This window comes from Periplaneta americana, chromosome 5 (genome assembly GCF_040183065.1).
Source record: "Periplaneta americana isolate PAMFEO1 chromosome 5, P.americana_PAMFEO1_priV1, whole genome shotgun sequence".
NCBI lineage: Eukaryota > Metazoa > Arthropoda > Insecta > Blattodea > Blattidae > Periplaneta > Periplaneta americana.
In genome coordinates, this window is record NC_091121.1 from 69,251,934 (window position 1) to 69,273,132 (window position 21,199).

A 21,199-nucleotide genomic window follows, 5' to 3' on the forward strand; every position below is an offset into this window, starting at 1 on the left:
CAAACATAATGTATAAGCATAAAATAGATTGAAAACTAGAAACTTCGGATGGATACATACCGTACATCAAACTTATGGAAAGGAGATGAATGATAAATGAAAAAATGACGACTATGATGTACGTCAATGGAAACTGGGTTATTTTGTTCTAAGAACGTCAGAATGAAATAAAGATGCTATCTTATGCTACAGTATTTGTTGTCAAGGTAATTCAAACACATTGTACTCCTGAAGATTCAAGATAAATATAGTTCACGCTATCAATCAGAGGCTGCTTACGGAGAAAAAGCTCATGAGATGATTACGTCTTATCATCTACATTCAGTATAAAATGGACTGCTAATAAGCTGGAATATCTTATTCGCCTTCGAAACAGAGAAATGCAAGTGATAAAGATGAAGAGGCTTTTCATCTTTCTGTTTACTGCATTGGCTGCCTTACTCAGTGAATGTAGCGCAAGAAATATATTAAAATCACAAGCTATAAACGATCGACAAATTCCTTACTCTAAAATGTTTGCAGGAAGTTTCTTACCATCTGGTGGACCAAAAAGAGGAGAAGCTCGAGTGAATTTGAATGGAAGTGATATAGCGAAGATCAGCACATATCCAGTTGGGGTATCTGATAACGGGACTATTGAAATCAAGGCAGGTGGTGTGGGTTATGACTACGTCGTCTTCGGTTATGATATTCCAGCAGAAACTTATGTATATTTTGATACGTCGATTTATTCCACTGAGGATATTGAGCAACTGGATTTCTCGAAATCTCAAAAACAAGATAGAACTTACATTTTATCAAAATTAAAAGAAGAACTGTCCGCCGATCCACAGTTGATGATGCAATTTTTAGCTTTTGGAGAATATTTTCCGAACAATAACTCGAAAACCGAGACATACTCCTTCAGTTTCGATAATAAATTTGTGAAGAAGTGTGACGGAGAATCCAGGTGGAATAATGGTGAAGGAAATACGGTTGTCTCAGGAGGAATATCTGATAATTATCTGCAATTTACATCTCATGTTCCAGCTCAAGTCACAGGTTACAACAGTTACATCTGTCAGTTCGCCGATGAGCAATACCCACAATCATCAAGGAAAAGAAATTTCGACAGATACAGTAGCGTCCATCCACATGGAGATAACACAAGTGAAATCGCCTTGTCCCAGTGGTATTCTTCAATTGATCCTGGAGACGAATTCCAAAGAGTGACGTTTGTTAACGCTACCATAGTGAGCTATGAAGGTCGTCCTGAATGGAAGAATGGAACAGGTACAATCACTATCGGCATGGGTGGAGTGGGTTGCGAGTTTATAGAGTTCGATTTTCACATGGATCCCTATGCATTTGGGAGCTTCCAGTACAACATCACATTGGAAGAAATTCAGGTAGGATTATGCCATATTTAAATTTCCATCTGTTTAAGATATTGTAATAATTTTCAAATCAATACAATATCAAAATATCATTTTTTAAATATTTCGAAATATGTTTAACATTCCTGAATTAACCAGAAGCGCTAAATTTATGGTAACTTTGTTAAGTCTAAACGCAGATTATTTTTAAAAGCAGTCATAGTCCTATTACGTTCTAGTACTTTAATTTATTTCCACTTTTAGTCCTTTCCAAATTAGGAAATTGCCTCACATATTCATTATAGGCTATATGAGGACTTGCCTACCTCATTGAATATTACACGACTACTATGAAGTAGCCAATGTGTATTATCATCATTTAATTCGAGAAAAATTCATTCCGGCACCGGGAATCGAACCCGAGACCTCTCAGCTCTGCGCGCTGACTGCTCTTTCCAACTGAGCTATTCCGGGACACGATCCACGGTGCCGGCCGAACTCCTGTCGTTGTAATGTTTTACGGCCTTACTACCTGCACTTTAGACAATGTAAGTCATATATGCAGGAGCGCATATTTAAATGACTTTATGGCCATATTCAACATCAGTTTGTGAAAACTGCTAACAATTAATACATCACATATTCATTATATATGAGGTCTCGCCTACCTCATTGAATATTACACGACTACTATGAAGTAGCCAATTTGTATTATCATCACAAACTGAGGATGAATGTGGCCATAAAGTCATTTAAATATGCGCTCTTGCATGTATGACTTACATTGTCTAAAGTGCAGGTAGTAAGGCCGTAAAAGATTACAACGAGAGGAGTTCGGCCGGCACCGTGGATCGTGTCCCGGCATAGCTCAGTTGGAAAGAGCACTCAGCGCTCAGAGCTGAGAGGTCCCGGGTTCGATTCCCGGTGCCGGAATGAATTTTTCTCGAATTAAATGATGATAAGGAAATTGCCTATGTGAAATAGATATAGGTATGACAGGAAAACCTATTGGATTGGAATATTAAATCAGTTTGCAATTAATCTTAGGGTTATGTTCCAGATAAGTTTATGAACAATAATATAGGATAATAAGATTTAATTAGTTTTCAGTTTTAATGACTTAGCAATTGTCATAATATCACACGAAATCAAAGAATAAAACTAGGCTATATAGCGACCACACTTAGGCTATAATAATTTGTTCTTTAATTATATATGTTCAATAACTGTAAACGTTTTCGCCGTGTTGGTATCTTTAGACAGTGTTAGCAATAACTAAATTTCACATGAAGTCTAATACACATTAAATACATTTGTTTACAATGTTAAAATAATCTACGAACAATTACAATATAGTAGCCTACATGTACAGTAGTGGCAAAAAAAAACCGGACCGACGGAATAATCAAAGTCCCCGAAATGAGTCATTCCGCATGCCACGCCCGCATTCACAAGAGAGCGAGTAGTCTATTGAAATTGTTGTAGTTTCTACTGCTGACGTAGCCCATTTCGAAAGCCATTAGAAAATAAACTGGTAAAATTCATGTTCTGGGAACAATAAGTTAATTAAGTAGTAAAATATCGCTGCAATCGAAAAGTATGGGAATAAATTTGAATAAGGAACAAAAAAAAGTTTTCTTCCCAGGCAGGATTCGAACCACGAACGTCTTAGTTACATCGTGCTCTGGAGTGAACAAGGCTCTGAAATCAGCTACAAGGGTCGGTCCGGTTTTTTTTGCCATTACTGTACATTGTACCTACTATAAAATAAATAGTTAAGTTACTAATTTTTTTTAAATCTTAAAATCTAAAATATTCTCGCGACATATTATTTTCACATGATACATTACAGTGCATTATAATTTCATTAACTAATCTACAATGACTGACTAATATCATATTTAATATTGCATGTACCCAATGTTATTACTGTGTGATCTTATATTGTCTATATATTTAAATTGCAGATATTGAGTAGTGGTTATTGAGTCTCTATAAATAATCTGGTAAAAATGCAATGTGTTACATTATTATAATATCTGATATCCACTTTTATAATCCTAAGTTAAAATTCTAGCTCTTTATTTAGTGAAATACTTATCAGCTTATGAAGTAGATGAGTTGTGAAGTATTTTGGATGATTCTACTCTACTTAGTAGATGCCCTGTAGTACTAACTTACCAATTGCAATAATTGAATTAATTAATTTTACAGGAAGAGGACGGTAAAAGCTGAAACTGGATCTGAAGTTGAGAACTGGTGTTGCAAGAAAATCTCCACACAACCAACGATTAAAAAAGTCTTCTAATTGAACAGCATGGAAGTTTTCTTTTGTAATTTAACACAAATATTTTTAAATAAAGTCTTGTTAATCACTGTATAAGTCTACAATTGTTGGGGGTATGCGACTGAGCAATGCTATACCTGGACGTGTTTTTATTTAAAAACTCATCTCTGTCATAACTTTTATTATACTACAAATCACATAAAACTTTGTTCAATACCCGACAAAGCTACTTCTACCACAGTCTACTATATACAGTCACGAAGTTTGCGATGATTTTTTGCCAACGAGTTGCATTTCTCGCGATAGTTGCTAGCCGCTTGGAACGCTGTGAGTACTAGGAACAATAGACTGTGTCACTGGCATCGTGATCCAATACAGGCCGTAAGGCGGACCATGTGACTCGCTTAACCCGATCACGAACCATATAACAATATAAATTAATTGGAATGCATAAAGAGTAACATATATTTCTCTAAAATGTAGTGTAATTGCATTAATAACATTTAAAACGATTCGGGGACACTTCAGACATAATTCCTTGCGAGTTAAAGTGTAATATTATTTTTTGTGTGAAAATGACGTTGTTCTTATGTGTAATACCTGCCTTTATTTCGATTAAATATTGCGAAATTCTTGTACATTCATTTATGCACGATTCAATAATTTTCAGTTGCACCGCACGAATATTTAGATATGTTGAAATTATAGATTATGTTTACTGTACCAGTTGCCCCTTTCTGTCTAATATTAGTGGTCTCCAATGCCCTGCCACTACATACGTATGTTATGTCATATGGATATTATAGGTTATGTTTACTATATTTAACTTATATTCCTATATTCGCAATTATGCATTATAATTAAACATAATATCATGTATGACACCCGTCACATTCTATTTGTCTGTATTTTAATGCTACAATTGAGCACTGAATTATTGTATTTATCTACTACCTAAGAGACGAAGTAACACAATCGTACGTACACTAATTCCACAGGAGTGGTATGGTAAATTTTCTGTCTACAATTAAGGAAGGTAGGCTAGATGTACTAAATTAAAATCACAATATAAATTCGTTTTTATTGAACCTCAAAATAGCTTCCATTCTAAACTTAAAATGTTGATGCCAACAGATTATGTTAATACGTAAAATTCTCTTCACATTAAAATAACACAGTTTTGTAATTATTTCTGCAACAAGAAGTAAACGGAACTTATGAACATATTACACTAAATAAAGCTTAGCAATGATACGCAATAAAGTTATAATATAACATTTCACTGAGCTGCATACACTGAAATATAAAACCCGAACAAACATTACGGCCTGGTCTAGATCGAAAATGCATTGACTGTGCCGTATTTCGCTTTGTTGTGAAAAGTTGTGAAAACTGTCAAATATTCGTTGTCAGTTGTAATAACTATAAATGGCTAAAATACAATAATTTGAATAATATGGGACAAGGAGACGTTTGTGGTACTAAAAATATTGTAAGAAAAAGAGGTCAGATTTATCCTTCTTCCGAAAATCCAGGAAGGTGAGTTTATAAAATATAATATATAATTTATGAAAATAATATATAAACCTTATGTATTTCACATTTCAATAGTGGAAGGAAGGTGTTAATTTTTTCAAAAGAATACGATATCGAAAGTACAATACATTTTATCGTCTGCTGGGGAAAGGGTCTGTGATGAGGCGATAGTAGCGATCCTGGTGGTGAGCAATTATCTATGTTTGCATATTTAGTACGTATTGAGCTTTGTGACTGTAGACTATATATTAGACTGTGCTTCTAACGCTACTACTCAAGGCAAAATATGATGTTCGTCTCTCTTTTTTTCCTCCCTGCTCTCTTAAGTTGTGAACGACTACGATCTACAAGACAGATTATATTAATCATTTGTGCATTATTTTCAAGGATATTCAAAGCTTCGTGGTTACTACTGTTCGCAGTGCCGCACTTCAAGTAGACACAGATTTCCCTGCAGCACATTGATGTAGTACGTGTTGCCTATTGCCAAAGCAACATGAAATGTTTGCCAACTGATTCGAAGCTGCGCTCGGGTATAGTTTCGATTCCCTCTTGGACTGATTATCAGATTGGCTTTTCAAGAAATTTTCTTTAACTGTAAGGCAAATATTAGTAGCCTAATCCCATAGGAAATCCTCGGTCTCTAGGCTTTGTAATCCTGTTCGGTAGGATTTTGGATACTAAACAAATAATCACTAATAGTTTTTTAGTAGGTTATTTTACGACGATGTATCAACATCTCACGTTATTTATCGTCTGAATGAAATGAAGGTGATAATGTCGGTGATATGAGTCCGGGGTTCAGCACCGTTAGTTACCCACCATTTGCTCATATTGGGTTGAGGGAAAACCTCAACCAGGTAACTTGCCCCGACCGGGATTCGAACCCGGGCCACCTGGTTCCGCGGCCAGACGGACTAATCGTTACTCTACAGATGTGGACTCTGTCATGTTGATACAGAAATAGTTTAATGGGGATTTTCGTTTGCCTAACGTACTGATTATGAAAATCTCTCACTACTAGGGACCATATTAACTTATAAACTAAGCATTCTTGGACCTACGTTTATACAGTCTATTTTGCTTCTCTATTAATAATTCAATGCTGAAGTCTTACTCTCTGTTAAAAAAAGGACAACATTGTACACCGTGGAAATTCTACTTCGTGTGATCACCGCGACGACGTCGGGCTTCATCTAAGCCAACACACAATATTATGTAATATTGCACAACTTTCTCAACAGAATATTGGATTAACTATAATAAAATTATTTGTATATTTTCTCGCAAGCACGAGGAATTACAAACTTTATCAAACCAAGTCACGATTTGATTTTTAAGTACATATTTCACAATACTCTAGTGACATACTTGCAAAATTTTATGATGCGCATTTATTATAGCCTATCAGAATGAAATGAAAGCATCAAGTTATATTATCAACAGTAATCTCACTAGAGGTTTTGATTTATCTAGAGAAAATCAAAACTCGAGTGGCATTTAATTGACTATTACACGATTAGAAGAAAGTATATAAAGATTAGAAGAAATAAAATACTCTAACACAATAAAATATTAATTGACTTACTAAAATTCTATTTCACTAATGTTAGCTTCACCAAAACGTTTGAACGGAGCCGCCATTTTCAGTTGACTATCTATGCGATAAACAAATGACGATTGTAAAGCATGTTTTATAGTACGGTACCGTAAAGAATTTGCAGTTTGAAATGTTGGCAGATAAATAAACAAATTGTAGGGAGATGATAAAAACAGAAGAAAGTATATACAGATTAGTAGAAATAAAGTACTCTAATACAATAAAATAGATATTAATTGCCTTACTAAAATTCTATTTCACTAATGTTAGCTGCACCAAAACATTTGAATGGAGTCGCCATTTTCAGCTGACTATTTATGCGAGGAAACTAATGATAATCACAAAGCATGTTTTATAATACCATAAATAATTTACATTTTGAAATGTAGCAAAGAAACAAATGTTAGGGAAGTGATAAAAACAAACAAATAATAGGGAAGTGATAAAATTGTAGCGATAAACAGCCATGATTGGTTGAAACACGTCCTTTCATACCGTTTTACTGGCCAAAAGTAGTATTGTAAAAGTGTAATTGTCATTGAAAAACGAATTTTTTATCATTCAAATTTAATCAATCTTAATAATAGATAATTGTCTCCTCTGTGGATTCGATGGCAGCGCTTCAAGTTGAAAATCCTAGAGATATTGGTTTGACTCTGAAAAAAAAATGAAGACGATTCTTCTTTTTTTTCTTTCTCTTTCTTGGCCTCGGTCATAATTTACTGTTCCCATGAAACCAGCTCACTTATGTAATATAAACTATAGACTGTAGAATAACTGAATAAGTGGTAACAAAGTGACTATTTAGGAAACGTAAATGAATAATGGATGATAAGAGATGATAATGAACACGTCTGCACAAACCGACGAATCGTGAAAGCGGTTCATTTTCTTTCGATAGGTCAGTCTCATTAATTCTTCATGTGTTTGTTTGATCTGTTTTGTTGTAATCGGTGTTCTACTGACATACAATCTTAGAAAAAGTTTTGTCTCACAGATACTTTATAAGTCCCAGAAAGGAGGCATTGCGCATGATCAGATATACAATGAAACAAAACTAATTTTATTACCTCAACTAGTCGTTCTCTTGTGAACCAGGTCGCTCGTCCTCTGATCATGCGCACTGCCTCCTTGCTGAGACTTGTAAGGGTACGTACACATTGGAGCGACGATAAACGATAAAAGCAGCAGCGATGCTATATCAGAGAGAATTGAAGCATGCGTTGTCATTGAAGTATGCAAAATGCAGTAACGATAAAAGCGAAGATACACAATAAAAGTGACGAAAAAATTCCATTTTCTTCGCTGTTATCGTTCCTATGATCTCTGATTAAGATAATATTAATCTGTATAATGACCCGTGGTTATCAATATATCCGAGTATTAATCGATTTATTATTATTTCGGCATATTAAATTAATTACGATGGATATTGACAAATTGATCAGTTGTGTATTTATTTGAGATACGTTATGTGATTACAAGAACCAATCACGTCACAATGAATTTATTCTAGTTTGGGATGAGAAATGAGTTCAATTTTGTACGTATTTAAGTTATATTAACCTTGAACCTAGCAGCTGATATATATCTTCTTTCATTAAGTGGATGTATAGAAAATCTTCTATTGATAAGTCAAAATGTTCGTTTCCCGCGTCCTTATTGCTCCGATATGAACACTTGATTCTTTGATAACACAAAAGCATCGCTAGGTCGTTTCTTTTATCGTTGCCCAACGTGTACGTACCCTAAAGTGTCTGTACGACAAAACTTTTTTTTCTAAGACTGTACTGCTGCTTCGCACAGTTTCTCAGCTACAAATACTGCATAACAGAGATGTGGGGTATCTAAGGATTTTAGTGAAGAAATGTGACTCATTACTGAAAGAACAATGCATTTTTAATTCTTGGTAATAGTACATGTTATACATAGGTACACTTGATTATAATTACATTTATGATAAAGTACATAATTAAAATGCAAAATATAAATCTTTCTTATAAAATATAGCAAATTGTCTTCCTTTATTCATAAACAGAAAAGTAATAACATAGGAAATCCCATTATGGTGAATTTCAGTTTCATAACAACACTGTGTAAACTATATTAATAGTTATGATTTGTCCTTTTTTAAGTGTATTTTTCTTTTAATGCCGAAGATATAGACTATATCATATTTATATACAAAGTGATTCAGAAAGGTCTTCACAAATATGACTTCTGAATAGAAAAGTAAGATTAAACCGGCGACACTATCGGTCCAAATATGCTGTATGATCACGAAGTTTTGAAATTAATCCACATTGCTTCTTGACTTCTTTGTTTATTATTATTATTATTATTATTATTATTATTATTATTATTAGTAGTAGTAGTAGTAGTAGTAGTAGTAGTAGTATTATTATTAATATTATTATCACTAAGAATACAGACATATTACCTTGGATTACATTGTAATTATTATTAAATAAAAATATAATAATAATAATAATAATAATAATAATAATAATAATAACAGTAATAATAATCATTATCATCAAAACATATAATTCAAGGAAACAATGTATATTGCACGATTATTATCGAGTATACAAGTACAACATGATTTAAAAGTTAGTTCCTAGGATCCTATAGAATTGGGTTTCAATTAAAAGGATACATGGAGCTCAATGGTTCCTTCGGAAGTTTCCACCTGACCTTAAGATTCACTTCGTTCTGTTGAAATTTAATTAATATTATTCAATAAAGTGATATTGGCTTTTAACTTCTATCAAATAAAGCCGTAACATTGTACAGATATTAAGTGACTTAAAAGAAAGCTAAAACATCTCATTTAGTAACGTTACATGCAAAAATATAAATCTTAATTTTTACTATTTTTACAAAACTCTGTTCATTTTTAGAGTCTTAATCTTTTTAAGAGATTTTGAAGACACTCAAATAAAAAAAAATATAAATCAACATTCCATACCAAGATCTTTTAACGTGCTGAGTTTGCTAAATATATGTGTAAGTGTGGAGCAATGAAAATGTAACTTATAATTTCTACCTGAAATACGTAATTTTAAGAATAAAAAAATGTTTAATAAATTGAGCTGGTTAATAGGTTACTATAAACAATGCAACTAATAATGTAAGCTGTACTTGGAACACAAGAAAAATAACATTATATTTATATCATCATCAGAGCCCAGCGTTTGATCACCGAACCAGTGGAAACAGTGATGTATGCATATGTACAGTGTAGATATCTCTGATATTCCACACTTTCAGTTTGTACCATTTACTTCTTGGATGATGAATAAAGTTTTTCTAGATACTATCATTGTCTAATAAAGAGAAATAGAAATATTTCATCCGAACCACTAGGTTTATGTAGTTATTTAGTGTTACAATGCCTGTCAACATGATCGGTACCTAAGTGTAATATATAATTTAATTGTTAATTAATTTAAAATTCTGTAAAGTTTTCTGTTCAATTTAAATCTAATTTTAAGTTTTACATTTGTCAGGTTCACATAATTTTCTTGGAGATTTTTCCTTAAAATATCATCATCTTGTATAGGCTACATGTAGAATTATTAGGTCAAATATTACTGAAAAGATTGTTTACAGTTGCATACAATTTGTGTCAACAGACTGTACCTGCGTCTTGCATATATGATACACAAGGGACGCAAACATATCTAGAAGAATAAAATTGTCCCTTCATTTTCACAGTCATTGCTTACCTAACCTCTGTTAATTGTGACCAAACACTAGTCTCTAATTATCATGTATTAACTTCAAGACTGTTTACATACTTTTTAGTGACGTTGAATATCCCAGTTTCTTTCTAATATCCTCATTATTTTGTTGTGTTGCACTATTACGTCACTGCATCACATAATTTAAGCATTCCTATCATTAACATACTTTCCTCTGCCCCCTCAACCCGCGCACATTTTCTCATGAACAGGAAGCGAAACTTGTTGCCCGATGAAACAAATTTGCTGTTCCTCGGCTATAGGTATGCTTATATAGGTTAACCTGAATCCACTTGCCTCTCTCCCATCGCGCAACAAGTTTCGCTCCCTGGTCATGAACTACGCGAATTTTCAGAGGATTTCTGATGATTTTGGCTGGCCCTCTTACACAAAACAAACCATCGGTAATCGTAATTCTCTTTAACTTCTCTTTTGGATAAAGAATATATGCCTGGGCCCACATAATAGTCCAAATAACTGTTCATTCCAAATTGGTTAATTGATTTAGATCAGGAGTCGTCATCTCAGTGCACTATGGTGCAGGCACAGTTTGCTCGCTAGCTCAGTTCTATCCCTTAGACATCAACTGTGCAGCAGGAGTTTGGGGGAATGGTTCAGGTGATGGCAGAGGCGTCCACTCACTTGTTCAACCCTTTTAATAAGTCTCCAATAATTATAATAAAAATAAACACGGAAGAAGCATGTACTTAATTTATTTTAAGAGGAACTGTGTAATAAGTTAATCACTTTTCAGTTTAAGACAAGAGACAAGTTGTATTTTTCCATTATGTATTGTAACGGTTTTGAAAGTAAATAGTTTTTTTTCATATTAAAGTAATTGAGAACTTACAGACCTATAATGCACTTTCACTGTTACAAAATATTAAGTCGAATTCATTACTAATATTTAAATCATGTCATCCTATTCTTTTGTTCAAGTGTCGTCAATAAAATAAAATTCATTATCCATTTTTTACCTGACACTATATAACACAAAACCAATTATTTGTTATTATGTATAACATATGAAACATATTATCGTTTCTGCTACAAGACTGAAGTAGGCCTAAATTATTTTATTACAATGTAAATAACAAATAATAAAAATTATTTTCGATGATCATTAGCATTGGTTTTCCTGCATTTTTTAAATTCGTTTTTCCCTACTAACTGTTCAATTTTAGGTGTCAATGCTCGTGTAGAACACAATCGAAGAAGACATTGTAAATTATGGTCAGAAAGTTGGCTTCTGTGATGGGATGCGTTGGTTTGGCTCGACACACTGCACACTACTACCCCCTCAGTCAGCGTCAGCGTCTCGGCGCTCCGAACTAGTATGCAGGACAGTTGACGATGGCTGACTTAGATTTAGTAACTATTTTTGTTGTTTTATGAAGGACTTTGTGAAAGGCTACTGTTAGCCACTACTATATCTGGTCTTAACGACTATACGTAATCGATTATTCCTGACTAAAGTAAAAGTATCTGCATGTTACATTGAACAGAACCATAAGCAGTTACAGATTTCGTGATTCCTAAAGTCACATGCTCAAAACCGACTCCTCCATCAGAAACATACACTAATCCAGTTCCACTCTTCCAGTCAGGTTGGCATTCCACTTCCAAAATTGTTGCATTTGTTAAATAATTATACAAGTGATCGCTACTGACAAGTATTGTTCGATATATCTGATACTGAGAAACATCATTCTTGAGATCCAAAATATGAGCTTTGCCAATATTACTGAAGCGTTCCGTTTCTGTTGACGTAAGCAACACATTATTATCATTAACAAACGAACATCTAAAACTGTCCACGCCACTCACTGCAGCTGGTATTTCTACTGCAGCGAAGAAGTACTGATCAGCAATGCCGCCGGTTATCGCTGCCGAGCTGTTTCCGTTGTTCCACTGGGCATCTCTGCTACAAGTCTCAATCACTTTATCAAAATTGAAAGTATATGAGTCTGTTCTGGAGTAGGGGAGAGAATCATATGAACTATGCACATAAATATAAATTTCTTCAGCTTGTAAAACATTTTCTTGCACCGGAAACATTCCCAAATCGTCTGAAGAATATGAACCTTCGTCTATTTCAACAGATGTTTCAGTGTAAATTCTCGTAGTAAAGGTCAGCCCAACGTCTGGAGGAATATTATAGCTAAATACAATGTAGTTATAGCCAACTCCTCCTTCCAAGACATCATGTGTTCCTTTACCATAAGTCCACTCTTCTAGGATTGTTAAATTTGCTATTGTGTCTTGCAACAACTCAAGCCGTACCGTGCCTGATTTGGTTGATTGTGAATTGAGGAATCTCCCGTTTACAATTTTAGATTCCTTTTGAGCACGAATTGTACTTACAATTTTCCCAACTGGTGAATGTGCATTTCTCTCCTCTTCTGATATCAGAGTTGATCGACTCCTGTATTTCACAGCTGAAAATTGTTCTTCTTCCGCATAACTATGCGTAAGAAAATATGTGCACAAAAGTAGCGACAGCGACAAGAAAGCACACGAATTCATTTTGTGAGGAATTAAACTGCAGTATTTAGCTTATGATGCAACATTTATACCTTCATATCGCAGTAAATACTTGAGATTCACACTGATTAACGTGAAAGAGTTCCAAGAACTTATCCTTCATACTCGCTTTCTAATTGGTCCACCGAGAGATAATAAGACTGATAAATAATCAATTCTTGACTATTAAATTATCAGCTTTTATATTCGTCCTCCTCGTTCGCATTATCATCATTATCGCGACATAAATCTATTGATAGTCTCTTCTGCTTCATTCGAAATTAGTCTTGACATTAATTTTGACCACTCGAGTAGTCTTGACCGTCCCACATTTTACTTTTCATTTGAATTACACTTTTCTTTCGGCACTTTAAAATTTCCAAACTATTTATTCCGCCATCCTGTTGTCAAACTAACTTTCTATTAAAAGTTTATACTATTCTTGCTTTGTTTCTGTCCAATTTGTGATATCATGAAGCGCATCTCAACTTAATTATAATTCTCTATATATTACATATAGAAAGAATTGAATTACATTAGCTCATAAATTATGTTATTATTTTTTCTTATAGGTTTTCCCTCAGTTTAAATAAACATGTACTAGTCGTTAAAACTTAAGGGGTTAGGTACAGCTTACAGCAGTAAAATTTTGTAAATATTCAACATTTTTTTCCTCCATTACTGTATCTCGTAGAACAATGAAAATTAGTATGTGTAAAACACTGTCTTTCTGCTATGTGGAAAAAATATTTTTACGATTTAAAAAAATTATTTACATTTTTCTTTTTCTTTTTTCTTTCTTTTTTTTTTTTTTCAAATTTCAGTTCACTGTGCAGTCATGAAGCTTTTCCACATAACTCAAATACTATACAACATTATGTGATGAAATTGTGTGTATTTATGCATGTCATATCTACAATATGATGCAAGATCACTTCTCTACCTATAATAGATCGTCTGATAAAAAATAAATTTATTTAAAAATGGTCAAATATCAGTATTTTTTTCTAACACAAAATAAAAAATATAGCCTATTATTTATTTAAAAATGTAAATGAAAGAGCATGATATAGTAAACATGAGCTTCAGCAATAAAATAAGAGAGCGAGAGCATGAAAAAGTTAACAAGTTTATGAGTTATGAGGGAAACGCTTCATCACTGCACAGTAAACTGACTGACTGTTTCAGTCTTATTGTAAGTCAAACCAATGAATTACGTAATGTAACGTATACATTGCGAGATTTCACAGCCGAAAACTGACGTGCTGAATCACCGCTAAGAGAGCTGTTAATTGCCTATGTCACTTTTCGAATTGCGCCATTCTAAGCGAAACCTGTTTCCAGTAGTACACCCGTCAGAAGGTAACACAGAAGTAGGAATATTTCTAGTAAATAGTATTTTGAAAGTTTTCGATGTGAAAATCCTTCAACAAAATATTAAAATTAATTCGACCATTACTGATATGTAGGGATGGAAGTTCAGACACCGAACCTAAGAAGTTAAATATGGTATTAAACAAGTCGTGTTGTTAGATCAATTCAAGGTAGTACAGAGACTTGTACAGAGCACTACTATGCTTGAATCAAAACATTGCTTGGTACAATCAGGTAACTGAAACTAATAGACAGACTTACCTCATTCTCTTCTTTGTAGAAAATGGTGATAATTTTAAATAAAAATGAATGATGTACTTTAAGAGTCACAATATTGTTGTAATGTATAAATGTAATTCGTATCTTCAGATACAAACCTTTTTCGATTATTACTCAAGTGAGAAAATGTTATTTCGAAATTACATAATGTTAATAATGAGACATTTTGAAAAAGTTTATATTTATTGTAATATTGTTGTGTATTACCTTGTGTCTGTTTACCTTTTAATTCATATTGCACTTCGCAGAGTTTCGAATATGCAGGATTTTTTTTTTTTCGAGAATACTCTTGAGTTTCAGTTTAACCCTTTTATTGTTATCGACAGCTGATCGTATATAATTTAAAGTTATTTCTTAGCACGAGAGTAAGTATTGCGTACGCGTGGTTGTTGAAGTCGACTATTTCCTAGACGTGTACTTTTCAATGAAGCGTTTAAAATGTGGATTCTCAAGTTTATGAAACAGAGTATCAACAGACACAAGTCATAATATAAGGTGGACTGATACGAAATCGAATCACTAAACAATTTCAGATGTTCGATGTTCCTTTTGTAGTCACTATGATTTTCTAAATCACGACGCTTATTAACTTAACAAACTTTACAACATATTTTATGCTCGACCATGCCGAAATGTAGTAATTATACACCTGGTAGTAGCCCTTTAATGCACCTCATTAAAGTACACCTATTCATTATAGTTCAGTTGTTCAGCCAATGAAAAATCACCATTGTACCATTATAAAACCGGGTATGCAATCGAAAGACAATTAGCGAAACGTCACGGAGGCTGGAAATCCAATACTGTCGCAGAAGGTCATGTTCTGTTACTATAATAATTACCGTTAATTGTAAATAATATTCAAATAAATTCAATTTGTCATCTCGTTTTTCAATTCTAAATCAAGATTAATGTTCATGTTATTCTCTAGATTATATCAAGGTCAATGACATTCGTTCCTCGGAAAAAATCAATACTTTCACGTCTGCGCACATCTCGCAATTTAGAAGGTAAGTGCCGCTCTTCACTTAGATAACCATAACATGAATACTTATGAATAATTCAAGTTAGAAATATGTTCGAGCATAAAAAGTCGTATGAAACTTGCCCATAATGGTAATTAAGACGCTCGTATGAAAATTATGAAACTCACTTGCGCTCGTTTCATAAACAAACATACTCTCGTCTTAATTACTACCATTATAGGCTCGTTGCATAATGTACTATTCCTCCATGAATATATAAACAAAATAATCATTTTCGAAGTCTTTTACATGCACAGGCAAAGTTTCAGATTTTATTGGCGGGATTTTAATACAGCATCACAGTATCTTCACTCGATCACAAGTGAAATTTTTACTTTTCAAACAGGCATGCAGTGTCGAAACAACCTATTAGAATGCAGTAAACAATACAAAACCCGCACCTATTTAACTTCAAATGACTTACCGAGAGTCTTTTATTTCGCGTTGGAACCTGAAGGTACACCAATAAAGTAAATAGCTAACGTCATCCTATAGCCAGCGTTCCATAAACCTATAGGTGCCTCTAGGCAATGTTTTGATGTCCAGACTTCGTTCTCTACTGTTCAATATCTTTGAACAAACATGTATGTGCGCATCTAAATTATAGAGAAAACAATGGTGAACTGTTGAGAAGAGTCAGACTCTGGACATTTTTCATTACTGGAAATAAAAAAAATTATTAATCCATCTTTGTCTGCAAGTGAACAAGAAAACTGGGTTGTGGAGATCCTAACGTTTCGTGTCGTTAAAAATAGCAGGACCTAGAGGAACTGGAAATGTTACAAAACATAGACAAATTAATCAATAGTGTTACAAGAATTAACAAATACAGATTTTGTCAACAAAATTTGGATTAACAGTCAAGAAGTGAATGCTCGAACGTTTCACGCACGACTTTATCTGTTTACTGAAACGAACCCCCAACCGTAATATCTGTTAAGAATAAAGAGTATTAATATTAAATAGTGCTACCAATAAATTGAGTAATGAAACATTTATTTCATTTTACAATAAATATTCATAAATTATTTATAATAATTAAAAAGTAACTTACTATAATTATGTTATTAATTTTCTAATTTTTATAAGTTCAGAGTGCGATATCATTATCTTGAAGGTCAATCGTTGTCCTCGGATAACAGATTGATGATATATTGCTGAAATACGAAATGAAAATTAGTTTTCTGGGATCGTACAGAATTAAGGACTATTGACTTGTGTGAAATTGTCGTAAGGAATTATCTAAACAAGAACTCTTTTGGAAAATATGTTGTTGATAGCTGAACCTACGACCCTAATATGCCAGTATCAAACACCGACAGTTGATAGATGTTTAGAAATCTGTAGTGCGAGTGTGATTTAAATATTTTGAAATTGATACAAATCGTAAACGTCTTTAACTTTTGCACATAAACTTTACTCATGAAATGACAGTGTTGGAGAAAACTAGAACGATAAAGACGTGCAAAGTTCAATACAAAAATTATAATTTAAATATAAAATGAAAGAGGCACATAAAGAGATAAGAATAAAATACGGATGAAGAAATATAACAATAAGAAATAAATGATCGAGGATATAAAGAATAAGAAACTAGCATAAAAATAAACACAAAAAAGGAATATGAACAAAGACGCAGAGTAGAGGTGGGAAGGGAAGGGTAGAGGCTATAAGAAGCAAATTTTAAGAAGTGATGAAAATTGAGAAAACAATGACAACATATCAAACACAGAAGAAAAACAAGCAAGAAAGAAAAGATATATGAAAATGAGAGGATAAGAAAAAAATAGAAAGATAAGAGAACGCTGAGAAGAGAAAATAAAAAATCAGCATGAGTGAATTAATAATAATAATAATAATAATAATAATAATAATAATAATAATAATAATAATAATAATAATAATAATAATAATATGTATATGTACATCTGTAATATTGAACAAGAATAATAGGATTTTCTTCTGCGACAATTAAAATAAATAATTCAATATAAGCCTAGCTCAAATTTATGAGTTAAATATTAGGTTCGCAACAAACTTTTAATTTTCGAGTCTTATAACTAGAGTCCTCCGTTTGGTTACTTTGAATACAAGTTAGGTGTACATAGATTATACTGGCTTCGTTGTAAGTCAACAGTTCACACTTCAATGAACCAAGCAGTCTTCTCGCATGCACTGGTACTTTGTGTCTACATCTGTTTATTCGTGTACCTGTAGTCGGTGAACAACAGGAATACGACTTGGATTTAATAACAATAACGAAGTATATATTTAAGGGGAGAGGATGGTATTTTTGATGAAAAATGACTAAATTTAAAAAAAATCTTTAAAAATCGTGGATCGCCATTTTTAAACTTCCTGCATTATGGATTTTTAAATCACTCGTCCACTTTTATTGTTGTTTCCGGTAAATTAAATTTTCAATTTTTTTTCTTTAAAATACCCTTTGATATGTGTTGAATGCATTGCATAACATTTTGTGGGTATTTGTGCTCTTATCGGATGTTGAGACGTCATTTTTAAACTTCTTGCGCTATGGATTTTTAAATCACACGCCCGCTTTTATCGGTTTCCAATAACTTCATTTTTTTTTTGCTACATTGCCAGACAAAATGGATATAATTTCTGAACTATTAAAGATACGTGCAAGAAATTTAGAAGACACATTCTTTAGACTATTAGGAAACTTTTCTCTGTAACAGAATTTTGTTAATTGATTTCATTTTAAAGATACGTCCGTTTGTTTGCAAGAAAGGAAATCAGAAAATTGTTACTAAATTTTAATTGTTTATTTTACAAACGTAGGGACTAATATCAAAATTCTGTTACGGACAGTTTGTAGAACATACTTTTGCAAATACATTGCAAAAACTGTTTGAATCTATCTTTAAAAACGGTTTAGATATATCGGTTTTAGTACAATCCTGCATTGGGTATATTTTTTTCAAATTTGGGCCCCCAAATAAGATTTTTTTTCAAAATATTTTTATTTGGTTGACTTGCCACAGCTATGAGCTCTCTACACACAAAAAATTAATAATTTACACCAAATAGGAAAAAAGTTTAAAAAAATACCATCCTCTCCCCTTAAAGGCAGTTTATATGCAATAAAATGTGATTTTACTAGGAATAGACGAAACTAAAGAAATATTCATATCAGAAGCCACCACATTTCGTCCAGACATGCAATGAGGAAATCATTCAAGCTAAGATAAAGATAAATTTTCTGAAATTAAACAATATTAACTATTAAATATCTTTGCAGTGCAAACACACTCTCTCAGAGACGCTCTGAAGCAATGTGCGACAATATCTTGAGATGCGTAACAAATTTAACGATATTAATTTAAAAAGGACATTCGATTTTCTTCCTACAACCGCTTTTATTAACATTATGTACTAGTCGTAGTGACGTAAGAGAAATCGAGGTCTTAAAAATGTCTTACTCAATAAACAATTCAGACGCCATATTATTTTTAGTCGCCATGACTATCTGGCGCCCGAAATTTGTCTACACCTGACTTTTACAATAAGTAAAACGCATCTAGATAACTCACTTTACATCTAATTAAAGTTTGAAATTAACAAATGAAAAAATATAAATCCCAGCACAAATTTAAAATAAAACACATTTTGAGTGTCTGCTTTACGAGTCTCTACAAACTATAATCATGGATTGCAAACATTTTAAGTGTTTCAAATGATAGAATATTCCTTCTTCCTGATAAGACGCATTTTCTTCTTTCCTAATGGCATGCTTGCCTAGCTTTGTTTTGTTTTCGTATGTTCACTGAACAGCAGACCTGAACTAAGTAGCGTTGGATGCCGTCAAGCTATACTCCGTACATACCTACACTGTTGCGGGTTGCTTGGAGACTTTAGGTAACCAAACGCAGGATTCTACTTACGACTCAATAAGATTCAATATGTTTACTCACCTCCCTACTCACAGTGTATATACTTTCGTAAGTTCCATAGGAACCGACTGACTTGTCGATTCGATATTCAGAGTAATTGAAGCCAACTCCTCCTCCGATCTGAGTGATGGTGCCCTTTCCATCCTTCCAAAATGGTTCGCTATCACATTCTTGAACCACACCAGTTACTGCTTCTTTTATATAAAATGTTTTACGTTCTGCATAAATAGAGCCGTAAGTTTCACAAGTGTAACTATCTTCATCGAAAGCTGATGGTACTTGAGCCCGGAATTCTTTATGAAAAGAACGATGTTTCCATGAAGAGTACCCGTTATTATTAGAGAAAACGCAAGAATACATGTTGGCAGCACGTACTCCCGCTGGCACTAATAAATGTATTTTGAATATATCAGCGCCAATTCCTCCATAAAATTCCCTCGCTCCCATTCCATTGTACCAAAAAGTACTGCCGAAACAGTCTTTGGCTTCATAATCGGATTCAATCTCGTATGTTTCTAATAATGTTTCGCTGAGTGTTTCGTATAATGATACAAACATTACCTGCGTTCCAATGTTATCATTGTTTTCCTTCATGTGTTTAAGTGCATTTCTTGACAATTCCAGAAAGTTCTCACACATCTCTTCACTAATATTGTCAGAATCTCCTTCAGTAAACAGTAACATGTCAATTATTAGACTGGCACCAGGTGGTACATCGAAACTAATCGTAACACCATTGCTCGTAATTCCCCCTTTAACGTAAATAAATCCAGATCCGTTTAACCATTCTTGATTAATAACTATATCTGATATCTTGCCGAGATTAGTTTCAAATATAAAAGCTTCCTCTCGATTGTCGTCCATACTGTTGAAGATTCCCAATATGCGCCTTGAAGGTGGAGAAACAACGCAATCACTTTTTTCCTTAACGAACTTGTAATTACGTTTTGCGGTAGCATCGGACAAAGTTAGCGTTCTACCCAAACAACACAACTGCAGTCCAAGAATCACAGAAACCAAAAGAAGAATCTTCACCTCCATAATACCTCTGTTAATGGTTCTCAAGATCAAACTGACCAGACTTACTTTACTATCTCTGTTCATGATAGCGAAAAACAATACCCGCTGGTAATCTAAATAACGATAAGATATAAAATATAATCATGACTCGATTGTAACGAGGAAAATCTTCATTGTCACCATCATCATCATCATCATCATCATAGTTAAAATTTCTGGGGAAGGAGGTATAAATAGATTACTTATCCTTTTTTGTAATGTGTTTTATGATATCACCCAGAACGTGGGTTCATTATAATTTACATTATCTCAACTCAGAAGTGTCTCAGTCCTAATCATAAAGTTTATTGAACTGGAACCGAGATGCTGCATTGATTAAGCAGAAGTACAGTTCAGGCATGGAAAATTACGCGCAAATTATTACGAAATTATTTGATAACAAATTAATGTATCACATAGTTTAAAGAAATACCTTAACCAACATAGCCTACGTAATACACACTTCATTTTTTACTAAATATAAAGGATGATTCACGG

General features: G+C 33.3%; 3 protein-coding genes across 4 annotated transcripts in view; 1 reads left to right on the top strand and 2 right to left on the bottom strand.

The window, feature by feature from the left end:
* Positions 1-21,199, bottom strand: part of LOC138699819 (protein Wnt-5b-like) — a 2,020,855-nt gene that overhangs the window by 360,949 nt on the left and 1,638,707 nt on the right. The gene's annotated exons all lie outside the window — the stretch shown is intronic.
* Positions 354-3,742, top strand: LOC138700501 (uncharacterized). The gene is made up of 2 exons (XM_069827104.1): positions 354-1,388; positions 3,570-3,742. Exons 1-2 carry the CDS (start codon positions 381-383, stop codon positions 3,588-3,590), a joined length of 1,029 nt encoding a protein of 342 aa, XP_069683205.1. The 5' UTR covers positions 354-380; the 3' UTR covers positions 3,591-3,742.
* LOC138699814 (uncharacterized) lies at positions 8,660-20,734 on the bottom strand. Its single transcript, XM_069825986.1, has 2 exons — positions 19,664-20,734; positions 8,660-16,882 (listed from the first exon to the last, which is right to left on the bottom strand). Exons 1-2 carry the CDS (start codon positions 20,681-20,683, stop codon positions 16,844-16,846), a joined length of 1,059 nt encoding a protein of 352 aa, XP_069682087.1. The 5' UTR covers positions 20,684-20,734; the 3' UTR covers positions 8,660-16,843.